The sequence below is a fragment of the Brassica napus genome, chromosome C1 (genome assembly GCF_020379485.1).
Source record: "Brassica napus cultivar Da-Ae chromosome C1, Da-Ae, whole genome shotgun sequence".
Classification (NCBI taxonomy): Eukaryota; Viridiplantae; Streptophyta; class Magnoliopsida; order Brassicales; family Brassicaceae; genus Brassica; species Brassica napus.
This window is the reverse complement of record NC_063444.1, coordinates 29,503,831-29,518,951: the sequence shown is the minus strand read 5'-3', so window position 1 is coordinate 29,518,951 and position 15,121 is coordinate 29,503,831. Positions and strand designations below refer to the sequence as shown.

At 46.8% G+C, this 15,121-nt stretch overlaps 3 protein-coding genes across 3 annotated transcripts in view; all 3 read right to left on the bottom strand.

The window, feature by feature from the left end:
• Window positions 1–15,121, bottom strand: part of LOC111201652 — a 44,788-nt gene that overhangs the window by 10,693 nt on the left and 18,974 nt on the right. The gene's annotated exons all lie outside the window — the stretch shown is intronic.
• On the bottom strand, window positions 389–4,125 carry LOC111202119. Its single transcript, XM_022694561.2, has 3 exons — window positions 2,667–4,125; window positions 2,160–2,434; window positions 389–2,110 (listed from the first exon to the last, which is right to left on the bottom strand). The coding sequence occupies exons 1-2, from the start codon at window positions 2,810–2,812 to the stop codon at window positions 2,317–2,319; spliced, it is 264 nt and encodes an 87-aa protein (XP_022550282.1). The 5' UTR covers window positions 2,813–4,125; the 3' UTR covers window positions 389–2,110; window positions 2,160–2,316.
• LOC111201654 lies at window positions 4,353–12,365 on the bottom strand. The gene is given in 6 exon segments (XM_022693886.2): window positions 4,353–5,431; window positions 5,629–5,901; window positions 6,109–6,194; window positions 6,197–6,292; window positions 6,295–6,391; window positions 12,234–12,365. Coding segments are annotated over 6 exon segments (780 nt in total). The 3' UTR covers window positions 4,353–5,335.

The following is a 15,121-nucleotide window of genomic DNA, read 5'->3' as shown; positions in this document are numbered from 1 at the left end:
GTACTCCAAAGACTCCAATATTGTAAATCAAGAACTAAGGGTCCAGACCAAGCACAAACAGATAGAACCAGACATAAAAAATCTTCCTTTGCACAATGCCTATCAGATATGGAAGGAGGATCTTTCAAGAGAAACTTCCATTTGATTTTCTAGCTCCGAGAGCTACTTTAATGGCTTGTGCCCATAACAAGTAGTTATGACCATTCAACTTTACAGAGGTAATCTGCACACTGACCTGATCAGATGAAGTGTTGGAGGCGGATTTATTTGAGTTAGAATCAGCCATGACGAATAACGTTGAGAAAGACCACCCAAGAAAGAATAAAGAAGCAACCCCCACAACCATGGAGAATATGAGAGCAAGCCTAAGAAGAGATTCCCTCTCGAGGAACGCCTCTTCTCATTATATGATTTGTGTGAACACAGTAAAGTCCCACCATAAGCATTCTCTGCATCTCCACTGCATTAAATGAAACTAAACGTCCCTTTCAACTTTGGATCAACTGCCTCAATCAGTTTCCTTTTCTCCCAGTAGCTCCATACCAATCAACAAGCACCATACCAGCATCATCCGACAGGCCTTTTCCCTGTAGCTACCTCTAGCACCACTAGACCGAAGCTGTAAACATTTCTGTGATGGAACACCATAATAAACATATTAAGGAGCAAGATCTCCCATTTTCCCAGCTGGTATTGTAGCTTCCCTGGTTATAGAACTATGTTCATAGACTTCTGCCTAAATCTTCTAGCTTGGCATTGAATTATGCATCAAGCATTATATTTCAAGTCTTAACTAACGTCCCTATGAATTCTTTCTCTCTCACATTCTGAATGCAGATATGATAGAGCAGACGCAACTCCGAGAACTAGATTCAACCTTTCCTTTCTTTTCCTCTGGCTAGTAAGATGTTTCAGATCACCAGGTTCTCTCTTGCCTACCCATGGATTCAGCAGCAGTTCAAAAGGTTAACCTATTCTGGAATCTCCGGATCTACGCTTATTTTCAACTCCCCGAAGCATTTTCGTCGCTTACTACGCTCTTCCTCGTCTCTGGGTGCCTTGGGATCCACCGTAAGCCTTTCCTCGTTTGAACCTCGCCCTTCACTTCAACTCATACATACTACTTTTTTACTTCCAGGAGATCAGATTTTGACCCAAGAACACAGCAAAACCAGTAATCGATCGTCTGGGTATCAGGGTATCCAAACCAATCAGAGTCTGCAAAGCTTTTAAGTTGAATCTCTGAATCTGCATAATACATCAGACCTTGTCCAGGAGAATTCTTGAGGTAATGGAGAATTAGAGTGGCAGCCTGCATATGTGGAACTCGAGGAGCAGCAACAAATTGACTTAAACGATTCACAGCATATGTAATGTCAGGCCGTAAGATACTGAAGCTGTCCTTCCAACCAGCCAACCCATATTACTTACTAACGGTTGAACACAACACTTACTTTGGCCAGGTTCTTCCATCTCCTTCGGATCCTGTAACTCTCTCCTTCTCCTCAAATGAGCGCATTTGAGACTTCTCCTCATCAACTAGTTAATGAGACTTCTCGTGCTGAAAAAGATCATTTCATTGACCTACGGCACGGAAGGAAAGCACCGCTGCTAGCTTGCCTTGTCCATGGAACTTATCCTGTTGAGAATCCTATCTTGCTTGACTGCGCTGGGAAGTCTTTCCTTAAAGCATTAATTTGACTTGGAGTATCCGCTTAAGTGAGAAAAGGAACTTTATTTATTTAGCTTGAACCTTGAGCCGTAGAAGAGGACCTTTCAGAAGGACGGCTGGAGGAACCCCTTGAGCATGGACGAGAGTGAACCTATTTAAAGGTTTATTGTATCGTTTACTGGTGATGGGAATATGTAATATTTTTGTAGAAGTTTCCAGCCTCATAGGTTTTAGATTGAACTATGGAACCGAGCGAAGACCTTTGAGATTGAGATTCCCCAGTCCACTTACGAAATGGATCCGGATTCACCGCTTTCGACTGAGATGTAAAGTTACCTTCTCCTTTGCTTTTCGTATTCTATGCGGTTTTCTCCAACTCTAATCTCAGGTTTTTACTTCTCTATGAACTCTATAGATTGATCCACAAAGAGATTGTACCTACTTCAGTATAAGTTTATCCTGAACCCTATCCACAAAGAGATTGTACCTACTTCAGTATAAGTTTATCCTGAACCCTATGGCACTTCGTTGCTTGCTCCAGTGAGCTACCTATTTAATGAAAGGTATATTATTCTCCCTTTTTAGTGTGTGTACACGCTTTCAAGCGGAAAAGATGAACTCAGACTAATAAAAGGAAACGAAACTTAGAAAACAAAACAATTAAGGATGGGCTCTTTGGTCTCATCCTTTTTCTGAGAAGAAGGTTCAGAGACAACAAGAAGATTGTTCAAAGAAGCTAGATAGTCTGCTGGGAATGTGTGTCTATTATGCAGAGGAATTGAAAGAGAATATGAACAGAGAATCAACAGTAAGTTTTCCTTCTTCTTTGGTACCGTAGAAGCTTGGCGATGTGAAAAGATCGAATTCTTGAGAACGAGCGAAGAAGCAATTGGGGCAGCGTATAGCCTTAGTCACGCGCATCCCTTTCTTGCATAAAGATGAGCTAGATAGCACGGCTTTGAAAGAAAGATATCTGAGGCAATTTTCCATTCACCTTTTCTTGCTGGTTAAGATAGTAAGCTGAGACTTCTGTAGTACCTTTCTGTTGATTGGATAAGGAGTCAGTTGAAAGTGGTGAATAAGACCTGCAAATCCCCCTCTAAATGATTGCCTTTTTTCATTTTCAATCTGTAAATTCATGAAGTCAAGAAGTGTAGCAGAATCAAATAGTTGGCTCTAGTGTAATTGACTACTTGGAAAGAAAAAAGTGATTTAGTGAAGTCTCTTTGATGCGCTATGAAGGTCAAGCAGGAAAAAGGGAAGCCCTTTCGACCTAAGCCAGGGTAATAGGTTAAGTGACCAGGAGTTCCTCGAGAAAGGTTATGTAATAGAGGCAATAGTGAGCCCCGAAGAGTGCTTTTCTATTCTTCCCCTTATTCGCTACGTATTTCTTTTACTGGGAAAGCTCCATCGCTCCTAATACTACGACAAGGCTCGTTTATGGCTCGCTCCCGCCGCTCTAGTAGTCCATTTTATTTAGAATTCTTCTTTCTTTTTGTTGATGGTGCGTTGGAAGGGACGAAAGGAGCTAGTGAGCAATGAAATCCGTGCGGGGAATAGGCTTGCTTCTTCCAAGCGATCGGGCGGTCCTCCCTCTTCCTGTTCACCGCCGGTTCGCCCATTGCTGCTTTCATAGATGTCGTGCGAAGGGGTTCCTCCGCTAATGGATGCCTAATCCGTTCTCCTGCTCCAGCTCAAGAGTTCAAACGGACATAAGAGAGTCCTGCTACCGAAAAAAGTGCATAATATTGGATTCAAACAAAGGGGATTTATTCACGAATACGATTTCTATTGATTGAAAGCTTTCCTATTACTGATGGCAGGCGGGCGAGACGGAGACCGCCGAAGAAGTGCCTTGACGCGCCGCAGCCACTACTTTGACTCCTTTTATGCAATTATGAACTCCATGGAACTTTCTCGATTCCAACGCAACTTATCCTTTTGGAGCTGACGTGACAAACTAGGCAAGCCTCCCAACGAAGCCAACATAAATCCTATCCGAATAAAAAAAAATAAAAGGCAGTTTCATTATGGTGGTATACCAACCTCCTGTTCCAATCGAAGCATATAGATCCATAAATAGATTTGTATGTATAGCCACTTCAGCCGTGCTCGTCCTTTCTCGAAAGTATCTTTTTTCTGGGAACATGGTTAACCAAAAATTATTATGTTTGCGATTCTTCATCCACCAATGCAGAAAATGCTCAAGTTTTCCATTCTTATATGAGGCCGGAAAGTTTATTAGCAAGAGGTCGGCATGAAGTGATTCATCAGCTCAAACATGAACCGATCGTTCGTTAGGGACGGTTTATAGATCATCAAATTCCCACAAATGGAATGAGAAGTGGGTCCATGTAAATGATCGAGACCTTGCAAACAACAACGCTCCTTCCCCATATGGAGTTCGGAACCCAAAGGCAATCGTTGAGTGAAATGTATCTTCTTTGTGTTAGTTGACCTAAGCCGCACCATTACTGCTGGGGTGGGGCTCGGCCTCCGAACCGTACGTGGGACGAGTTTCTGCCTCATACAGCTCGGGCCGAAGACCGGGGGAAATTTAGGAGAGATGGGGAGACCCAGCAGCTACTGGTCGGGGCGGGGGTAAGCTTGTGAAGAAGCGAGCTTATCCCCCGTAAAAAACCAATCCTAAAGCGCTAGCGCTTCGCGTTCTTTCTATTTGATCTCATTTCATTCCGGGATAGGCGGCTAATACTAATAAGTGAAGTAGTCATCGTCTGACCAATTGACTCGGACACCAGACCGCTCGTGCCCGCCCATTCTGTCTCGCCCTAAATGAAATGGCTCTCTTAGTTTCACTGCACCCCGCGACCCGAGTCCCAACGTCCGCTCTTCTCCGCCCGCAACCTAAGAAGTTGGCTTTGCCAACACAACATTAGGGCCGTCCCCTTCATTATATGCTGACCCCGGCCCGGGGCTGGCTTTTTGGGAAGCCCGTTCCCACCGCGCTCATGGCCCGGCTGGCCTGCCAGCGGTAGTGGGAATTATCCCGTTCCCTGGTTAAAGACTTGGTTGGATGTGCGATCTACTCCACGAGGAGCGGTAAAGACGTAGATGATATCATCACGACCTCTCTTTTTGTACCGTTAGGGATGCTTAACGCCACTTCGCCAACTAGAGTTACCCGCGCTTTCGTGTCTCTCAGTGTGGTCAGCACTGGGTGTTTCCGAGCAGCGAAGCTTACACCCATTCACATTAGTTCATCCAAAGTTCCTTACCCTTATGCACGAATTTTTGAATAAGCCATCTTCCTATCAAGGTTAAGGAGTCAACTGAGCATCTCAGCGGCGAGATTGAATACCCGGATCGAATCAGAGTTCACGCCGCCCGCCCTGAACAAATTGGAGGCGTGGGCCACAGGTCGCACATAAGCCGCTGGGTCGCACGACAGAAGAACACCCAACATACAGATGCACACCCCTCCATGGGAAATATTCATTTTCATTGGAACCTTTTGGTAGTAGTCGTGACCAACAGCCATAGCCATCAGCTGTAGGCTCCTTGGTAAGGCGAGAGCTTCAAGCCCGATTTCTGGTGGCACGCCCCCCACACAAGCACCACCCAACTCAGGGGGGACGGGGAAAGCTAGAGGCCCAAAACCTTCGACCCTTCTTTCTAAATCTTAATGGGGGTGCCCAGAGTACCTCATCTTGTCATTTCCTCGTTGCTCATTCCTGTTCGGCCGAAGTGTTTGGCCTTTCCTTCTCCGCGCCCACGCACGCTTCGCTGACCTATCGCGTGCTAAAAAGAGGAAAGTACGAAAGAATAGTAAACAGAGCACACCGCAGAAAGATTCAAAATATGAGAAGTCCCCCTTGGATTCGAGAAGACGGAAATGAAGAACGGGAACGAAAAAAAAATAAGGCCTTTCTAGCTCTAGTTTCGGATGAGCTTCTCCCAATTATGTCTGGTAATAGAATAGGGCGACTTGCTCTGACCAAGACTCCATTTTTTGCTCCGTCCATGGAGCGTATGATTTTCCTGGAATGTACATAGACCAAAAGAGGGAATGAAGAGATAGGAATAGGAATTATAGTACAATTGGAACAAGGGACACCCGTGGGAACATCTCTACTGACGAACCATTTCAATAGTACGAGTGCTGGCGTGCCACAAGGTACGACCATAAAAATAATAAAAAAGAAAAAGTTTTGTAGTTGGACCATCTGCTCTATCCGTTCGAGTTTGGCTTCTCTAAAGAAGAGAAGGCGCTAAAAATGAAAATGTTCGCAAGGCATACCGAAAGGATACCAATGAAGCTGACCATTAATGACTAGTTCAAACACCAGGAGCAGAAGGAGGGACTTGAACCCTCAACCTTAGCCTTGGCAAGGCTATGCTCTACTATTAAGCTATTTCCGCCAGCTACGGTAGTGGCGAAGCACTACTGAGCAATTCACGTATTACTTGATACAGACGACTTCCGTTTTTCTGCCGGACCACAGCTCTTGACCTCCGATCGAGCTACGAGCATGAGTAGGTAGGCGGCATCTGTCTTTTTTTTAAGTTGAGTCATTTCCTTTCCTGAGACGGCTCCTCTTATTCTACGATAATCCAAGCAGCAGCTGCCCGAGTCCGCTCGGAACCAGTCGATTCCTGAGCTGGACTCTAGGTCTCTCTTGCCTGCAAGTTTGATGCGAATGCTGCGAGTAAATACATGAACGAGACGAGTGAGTTAGTCTCCGAGCGAACCCGACGGGTCTTTCAAACATCCAAGTTGCCACTTTTCAGCTACTTGGAATGCATGAGACCCCTGCATTTAGGAATCTTAGGTTCCCTCCAGCCTTCTGAAGCGAGTTAACCTTCTGTTGACCTCCGCTTGGCCTGGACCCCGAGCCCTAGAGTTACCTTAGAGGACCTTCACAACTTCCAAAACTTCCCCAAACCCCAAGGAAGCAAGCCAAGCCGATGATAGATTCTATCTGAATTTCTTCTTTTGATATGGTCCTCTAGAACCTTGTGTCTCCTCAAACTATATGGAACGTAAAAATATCAATTGCACGGGATGTTGAGGTTGGTAAGCATCTATACCTAGCTCAACCATTAGAGTTAGAGTCCATTCACGGCTAACTTTCCACCAACGAAGAATTCCTCGCATAAAATGATTCTTACATTCTATAGTTACTGTAAAAGCCAATTTGTTGGGGTCAAAAACGGTTACGACGAAGTTAATATCCAAATCTACGCAAAATACGAGTATGTCTTTCCGCAACATATCATGCTCGGTCAAGAGAACGTTGCAACGTATGGTCCCGAGATAAAGCTTCGTTTGAATTCAATTTAGATCAAAAATAAGCCATCGGAAACATACCCAGACCAGCTACGGTTAGGTCCGAGTATGACGATCGGAACACGAACGAACCAAGCTCGGTCATTACGCAACTACCGCACATGCATGCTCTCCGGGCGCTACGTAGCGACCGAGCCTCCATCCCGCTCGGCCGCTACGTAGCGACCGAGCGTCCGTTCCACTCGGTCGCTACGTAGCGACCGACCTCGAGCCAAAGCTCGGTCGCTACGTAGCGACCGAGCATCCGTTCCGCTAGGTAGCTATGTAACGACCGAACTCGAACCATAGCTCGGTCGCTACATAGCGACCGAGCGTCCGTTCCGCTCGGTCGCTACGTAGCGGCCGACCTCCAGCCAAAGCTCGGTCGCAACATAGTGACCGAGCGTCTGTTCCGCTCGGTCCCTACGTAGCGACCGAGCATCTGTTCCGCTCGGTCGCTACGTAGCGACCGAGCATCTGTTCCGCTCGGTCGCTACGTAGCGACCGAGCTCTCCTGAAACATCGATACGACATTAGTCCATGCATTCTCGTCTACCCTTCGATGCTATCTCCCGAAAACCATAGCGAACCCATTTCATGTTTCCCGCCATTCTAAGTCATCGATCAAACTTTATCGTAAAAACCGCGGAAAGTTCGTTCTTTATCGAAAGAAGCCGTAATAAACGCTTCGAGTCAGAAGACGGCCCAAAGGGACCTAAGACATGACTCGAGGCCCAACTTGCGATTTCTTAACCAACAGCCAGTAAGCCGCATGACGGTTTACACTTGGTTCGCAAGGAAAGATAAATATCAAGTTTTCGCGGATAAATACGAAATTTTGAAGGTAATTACAAAGATCGAAAAAATGGAATATCTCCATTTTTACGCTATGACGGCTTAAGGGCAGAAGAGGAAAAGCGCAAACCGACCTAGGAGCCAGTATATAAGGAGTCCTAGGCGAGAAGCATGGGAGAGACTTTCTCAGAGAAAACTTAGCACTTAGGGCAATTAGGCAACTTTCTGTTTTTCTTATTCGAGCTGCGACTCAATTAGGTTTAGCCGTCTTAGGGTTGTTAGAACTAGGAATCTCACCGACAGCTCTCGAGCCCAGGCTTATACCTCGTTGTAAACGCTCATACGCAAATTCGGAATAAGACTTCTCTTTGCTCTCTTTTTACGATTTCATATAATTTATCTGTGTTATCTCGTGTTCTGATTGCTTAGCGTGTGGTATTAGCAGATATACGTGACCTCTGGGAAACTATGGTTCTCTTACTTTTCTAATTAAAACGGAAATCAACAGTGCGAATTTTGGTTCCCACAGTTTGGCGCTAGAAGGAGGGGGCAACCGGATCAATCTAACTCTCAACCACATCACGCTCAACCAGACATGTCAACTGACGACGCGGATAACGTGCAGACTCCTCTTAACGGAAGCAGTGGCACTGATCTCCACACTCCCGCAGCGGACGTATCCGCGGCCAACGCACCAGCCAACACTGCGGTGCTCGAGGAGTTTAAAAAGATGTTCGCCACCTACGAAAAAAGGTCGGAAGAACAGGATACGCTCGTGAGCACCTTGACCAAACAAGTTGAAACTTTAACGGCAAGGACTCGAGCAATCCGCCCCCGCGGAACCACTAAAGTCCGCGGGAAAAGACTCGACTTCGCAACCCCACTCAATAGGCCTGGAGCCGCGCAGGAACAACCTTCGGGTCAAAACTCTAGCGAGAAATCTCCCATCGAAAAGGGAAACCCTGAAAGTCCTCCGCCTCCCGCGAAGGATTCGGAGGATAACGAAGTCGAGCACGTCGACCTGGATCCTAGCGATGTCTCCAACGATACTGATGAGGACGTCGACAGACATCCAAGGAGGACAGAAGCCGATTCGCTCGGGAAAGCTCTCTGTTCGACAAACCAATGACAGAAGAGGAGGAAATCCTCTATTGGAACAAACAAGAAGAGCTGGCTGAAAAGCAAACCGAGCTCAATCGCAGTAAACGCCGACATGCTCGGAAATCTGCTGGCGAGACGTCAGATATCCGCGATCTTCGTGACTATATCACCAAGACTGCGGCAGAAGTAAGAGCCGTGAAATCCCAAATCCATCACGCTACCAGCACGGCCCCCGAGATCGACATGCTGCTGGAAGGGGCTCGGAAGACCCCCTTCACCACTCGCATCTCAGATATGAGGGTATCCGATCCAGGAAAAAATCAAAGTACCGAAGTATGACTGTACGACCGATCCGAAGGCGCACCTTCAGGCTTTCCACATCACGATGGGAAGAGCGAGACTGAAGGACGGCGAAAAAGACGCCGGCTACTGCCGCCTGTTCGTCGAGAATCTGGAAGGGGCAGCCCTCGAATGGTTCGCACGCCTTAAGCGAAACTCTATCGCAAGTTTCCGACAGCTCGCATCGGAATTTCTCAAGCAATACTCTATGTTCATAGATAGAGAAACTTCCGATGTTGATCTCTGGAGTCTGTCCCAGAGGGAAGACGAACCCCTCCGCGAGTTCATCAGCCGATTCAACTTGTTTATGTCCAGGGTCAGAGGGATAAGCGACAAGGTGGCCATTGATGCGCTCAGAAAGACGCTCTGGTACAAGTCAAAATTCAGAAAATGGATAACCTCGACAAACCGCGGACGATCCAGGACGCCCTCCACAAGGCGACGGACTACATCATAATCGTGGAAGAAACGAAAGTCTTATCGCAAAAACATAAGTCGGCAAGACCATATTCGAAAGATGTAGATCCAAAAACGAAGAAGAAGAACCCTCGTAACGACAAGTATGTCCATCACGAGGGGGAAGATCTCCAAGGAGCGCACAATTACGCGATCAGCTCGGACTAGGGCTGAACCACGGGTAAGACGTTGACTCGCAATCAAGGATATGATGAAAACACCTTCCGCGAGTTCCACCAGTCCCGAGGACACTCTGCGACTAACTGCAAAGTCTTGGGAGCAAGGCTGGCAGCGAAGAAGGCTGGCAGCGAAGTTACTAGCTGGAGAGCTCTCGGAAGTGACAAGCGTGAAAGATCTCATCCTCGAGACCGATCGCCCCCTGAAGGCGGACAGAAATCCTCCCGCGGAGAAATCTCCTCAAAGAAACCAATCTAGGGATAAACGCAGCAGAAGGCCGGACGACAAGGGAAACGATAACAATCGTCGCAGAGTCAACATGATCATTGGAGGATCGCAATTCTGCAACGACACGGTTTCGGCCATCAAGGCTTACCAGCTGAAGGTGGAGTCGAGCGCAAACTGGCCTACATGGTCTCCTACCTGAGATGATCAAAATTGCTCAATCACCTTCACAGAGATCAACCTCACTGCGATCCGCTCGTCAAAGATCTCGTCATACGAGATCTGAAAGTCGGAAGAGTACTCATTGACACGGGAAGCACGGTCAATGTAATCTTCCGTGACACTCTCAATCCGATGAGCATCGAACTTGGAGAAGTAACTCCAACGCCGAAACCGCTCACAGGTTTTTCAGGTGAAGTATGGATGATCCTCGGGGAGATTCAGCTACCAGTCATGGCCAAGGAGATCACAAAAATCGTCGAATTCGCGGTAGTCGATCATCCTGCCATCTACAACGTGATCATGGGAACCCCATGGCTCAACGCCATGCAAGCCGTTCCATCGATGTACCACCTGGGTGTCAAATTCCCGACCCCAAATGGAGTCGCAGCTATCTGGGGATGTCAAAAACAGTCGCGACGATGCTTCCTCGCGGAGCACAAGTTAAGGCAAATGACGACTTCTGCAACGGCAAATCGCAAGCGCACGAAGATAGGTCAATCTTCGGCCAAAAACGTTTCAAGAAAAGACGATTTAACATCGTCTGCTGACGCAAACGCTTCGGGCGTCGAAACTCAACACGAGTCCGAAGCCGACACTACAACCCAACCGGAACATCCGGAAGAGAACGCTGACCCAGCCACGGTCATCACGATCAAGGCGGTCGGCACGACGACAACCACCGAGTAAAAACGCTCGCGGCGTAAAATAGAACTAAGAGATGGCTTGATCCTTGAAAGAGGTACGTAGGCAGCTCATCGAAAGACGAGTTCAGCTATCCCCCTCTCTAAAAAAGTGGGGGAGTGGGTGCGTATACTCGTATAGTCCCACATAGGAAAAGATGCGTTATTGTAATCAAGTTTTTTAGAGATTTCAAAAATTTTTACTACAATATGCGTCGCTCATTTTTATTAAAACACTTGCGCTTCAATTAACGCAAAAGTCTTAGAACACGCTTAGAAAATCTACAAACGTTAAGACTCTTTTCAGAAGCCTCATACGGCCCAAAATCGCAAAACAATCTCTCTTCAGCACCAAAAATATACGTATAGTCTTCGAAATAACTGCGAGACGTCGCCAAGTTAAAAGTCGAGACGATGCGAACAAATTGTCCGAACGCGACCACAAAAACCTTACACCCCGTTCGTCGATTGGCCCCGACGAGAACATCAGCATTCTTAAACAAACGCAACTTGATCACTCTTTTGATCTTCGAACGTCCAACACAAGGACGAAAGCGCGCAACAAAAAAAATCTGAAATTTTGGTCTAGCACTTCCAGTTTCCTTAAAAATTGTCTCTGGAAAGATGCTCAATTCATACCATATAAGTCATATAAGCCGAGAACCTATCGCGGACTTTAAATCGGTACAAATCAGGTAGAAATTAAAACAGGAAAATCGATAGCCGGCTAGTCACCGCACAAACCTTAAAACCGAGAGTAAACCTAGGTCTTGCCCTAAACCCATCGCATTGGTCTCAGACATCTCAAGACATGATATATAAACGATACGAGATCCTAAAACATGTCTCTCCGTTCATATCTAAACGTTCCTGAGAGTTCGTAAGAATACATAATATTTACAAAAACTCACGTCTCGAACAAACCAACAGATTGAACGCCTCAACGGAATTAAATATGAGAAGACAAATCATGTTTACTTCAAACCCACTTGAAACAATGTAACTCAAACAAACATCCATTATATATATATATAAACCGCATAGCGGTAGGGATTCAAAGCCACCATCGGCCAGTCCCGATAAAGATAAAATTGGCCAAAACAGGCCCATACAAAGTTCAAAGGCCACACTCGGCCGGACATATATGAACGAAAGCCACACTCGGCCGCAAAAGACTAGATAAGGGAAAAACTTCTTCCCATCAAACACTCACCTCTCACAGATCAAAGTTAAAATTCCCAGACAAGGAAGCTCCGAATGCATCCGCGGGATAGTTCACTTCCTCATCGCCACCGGCAAACTCGGTCGTGGTCTCTACAGTATCAGGAGAAACCGGGATGGGATCCCAAAATCCCTGGATCCTCCCGTCGATCGGAGGAATGAGCGCCTCAGCGCGAGCATGATCCTTCATGCCACCCTTCATTAACTCCATCTCCTTCTCGAAAACGTAATCGTCCGCCCGCGTCTTCCAAAGGCTCCCGACTGAACCGCGACACTCACGGAAAATCGCCTAGCGAGTTGAAAGCATCCTTGAGGTTCCCGTACTTGACCTGGAATTGAGAGGCACGAGTCTTCATCACCTCGACAATCTCCCTCTTGCCCTTCCGTTCCGCCTTGCGAACAGCCCTCGTATGATCACGAGCAAGTTGCGCATCTCGCTCCAACATCTCGCCTTGCATGCGAGCGAGATCCCTTTCCGCTTTCTCCGCTTTAAAGCGATAGATCATGGCTTCTCTATGGCTTGCCTCAATGGCCGATCCAAGCAAGTTCAAGCCCTGCAAAACCGATTAACACGTTATAAAAAAATATATACTTGAAACGATCATCAAAATTCTTAAAGCCTATACGCCGTTGATGATACGAGATCCTTCCACGATGACTTTCGGCCTCCCCGACTCGTTCGTAGCCGGAGGAGCATCGAAGCCCGAGGGAAGACCAGCTAAGAAATCATAAAAGTTCGGAATAGGGACCTCGCTCATACCACTTCCATCGCCGAAAGCATGGTCTGGATCCCATACTGGAAGCATAGAATCGCCCACCGAAAACTCTATGTCACCAAGGTCGATATATTTCCCCTTCGAAGAGTTCAGCCCCGTCGCAACCGTGGGAGCAGCGTTGGGACCTTGGTCATCGGGCTCGGAATCACTCCCTGTTTCCCCGCCAAAGCAGGACTGGGATGCACAAACCTCAATGCCTTTCGAACTCTCTTCGGCGTAAAGGAAGTCCAGAAAAAAGGACCGTTCCTGAGCAGATCCCTCACCGCGATAATGTCCTTAGGAAACAGAGCAAGAGGATTGATGAAGGGACGATCGTTCGGCAACCTCCGGAACAATGGGATACAACTCTTTTCAACAGACGCAGCGTCTACACAAACGAAGAAGAAAAATTTTCGAGGGACCAGCCTATACTTGTCCGTATCCTTGATAATCTGTAACCTAAGAAGCGCTTCAAAGTGATCGACGGTAAGGGAGAGACCATGCTCGTAGCTCAGGATCAGGACTCCAATGAGGTGCTGGATGCCAAGGGGATTCAGTTGGCTTATCGTCACCTCGAAACGATCCAACACACGGACGATAATTTCGGGAATCAGGAACCACAAGCGACAGCGCACTACGAATGCTTCGTAGCAAGTAAAGTAACCCTCCGGGGGACTACTAGCGCGCTCTCCTTGACAAGGAACGCGGAACTCAACCGCATCCGAAATCTGATAGAACGACCGCATGATCTAGAGGAATTCGCTAGTACTCCTACTTGGTGCACCTTCCTCGACGGGGCGACGGTTCATGACCGGAAAGGACTTCTCTTTGGGAGGCGTGATCAAACCTTAACACGCCACCCACCATGCCTCGTTCTCGGCCGGGTCTACCGAATGAGGAACAAATTCTATCTTTGGCACAAGGAGCTCTTCAGAAACGTTCGCGGGCAAGTACCCTTTCTTCGAACTCCTTTTCTTACTCGACATTTCGTGTTTTCTTTTTAAGAATCAAGAAGGAAATGATAGAGAGGAAGAAAAAAGAAGAAGGAATTTTTCAAGAAACCTTTCTATGAAAATGAGTAAGTGTAAAGGTTGTGAAGAAGTTACCTCCCTTCTTATAGGCATGAGAAATTACTATTTACTTGCGGAGTTTCAGACACAAACTTCACCCAAATACACCAATCTCGTCCGAACTCGCCATACCGCACGTTGGAATCTCACTAGAAATCCACGATCCTAACGAGCTGGGGGGCTAACTGTTGGGGTCAAAAACGGTTACGACGAAGTTAATATCCAAATCTCCGCATAATACGAGTATGTCTTTCCGCAACAAATCATGCTCGGTCAAGAGAACATCGCAACGTATGTTCCCGAGATAAAGCTTCGTTCGAATTCTATTTAGATCAAACATAAGCCATCAGAAACTTACCCAGACCAGTTACGGATAGGTCCGAGAATGACGATCGTAACACGAACGAACCAAGCTTGGTCATTATGCAACTACCGCACATGCACGCTGTCCGGTCGCTATGTAGCGACCGAGCTTGAGCCAAGCTCGATCGGTACATAGCGACCGAGCTCGAGCCAAAGCTCGGTCGCTATGTAGCGACCGAGCGTCTGTTCCGCTCGGTCGCTACGTAGCGACCGAGCTCTCCCGAAACGTCGATACGACATTAGTACATGCATTCTCGTCTACCCTTCGATGCTATCTCCCAAAGACCGTAGCGAACCCATTTCATGTTTCCCGCCATTCTAAGTCATCGATCAAACTTTACAGTAAAAACCGCAGAAAGTTCATTCTTTATCGAAAGAAGCCGTAATAAACGCTTCGAGTCAGAAGACGGCCCAAAGGGACCTAAGACATGACTCGAGACCCAACTTACGATTTCTTAACCAACAGCCCGTAAGACGCATGACAGTTTACGCTTGGCTCGCAAGGAAAGATAAATGTCAAGTTTTCGCCGATAAATATGAAATTTTGAAGATAATTACGAAGATCGGAAAAAATGGAATATCTCCATTTTTACGCTATGACGGCTTAAGGGCAGAAGAGGAAAATCACAAACCGACCTAGGAGCCAGTATATATGGAGTCCTAGGCGAGAAGCATGGGAGAGACTTTCTCAGAGAAAACTTAGCACTTAGGGCAATTAGGCAACTTTCTGTTTTTGTTATTCGACCTTCGACTCAATT

What these genes read in the sequence shown, in the direction of transcription:
- LOC111202119 (XM_022694561.2), bottom strand. Translation starts at nt 2,812, where the DNA reads ATGAATTTACAGATTGAAAATGAAAAAAGGCAATCATTTAGAGGGGGA. An exon ending in ATCTTAACCAGCAAGAAAAG is followed by an intron (nt 2,435 to 2,666) that starts GTGAATGGAAAA and finishes TCTGCATAATAG; the next exon opens with ACACACATTCCCAGCAGACT.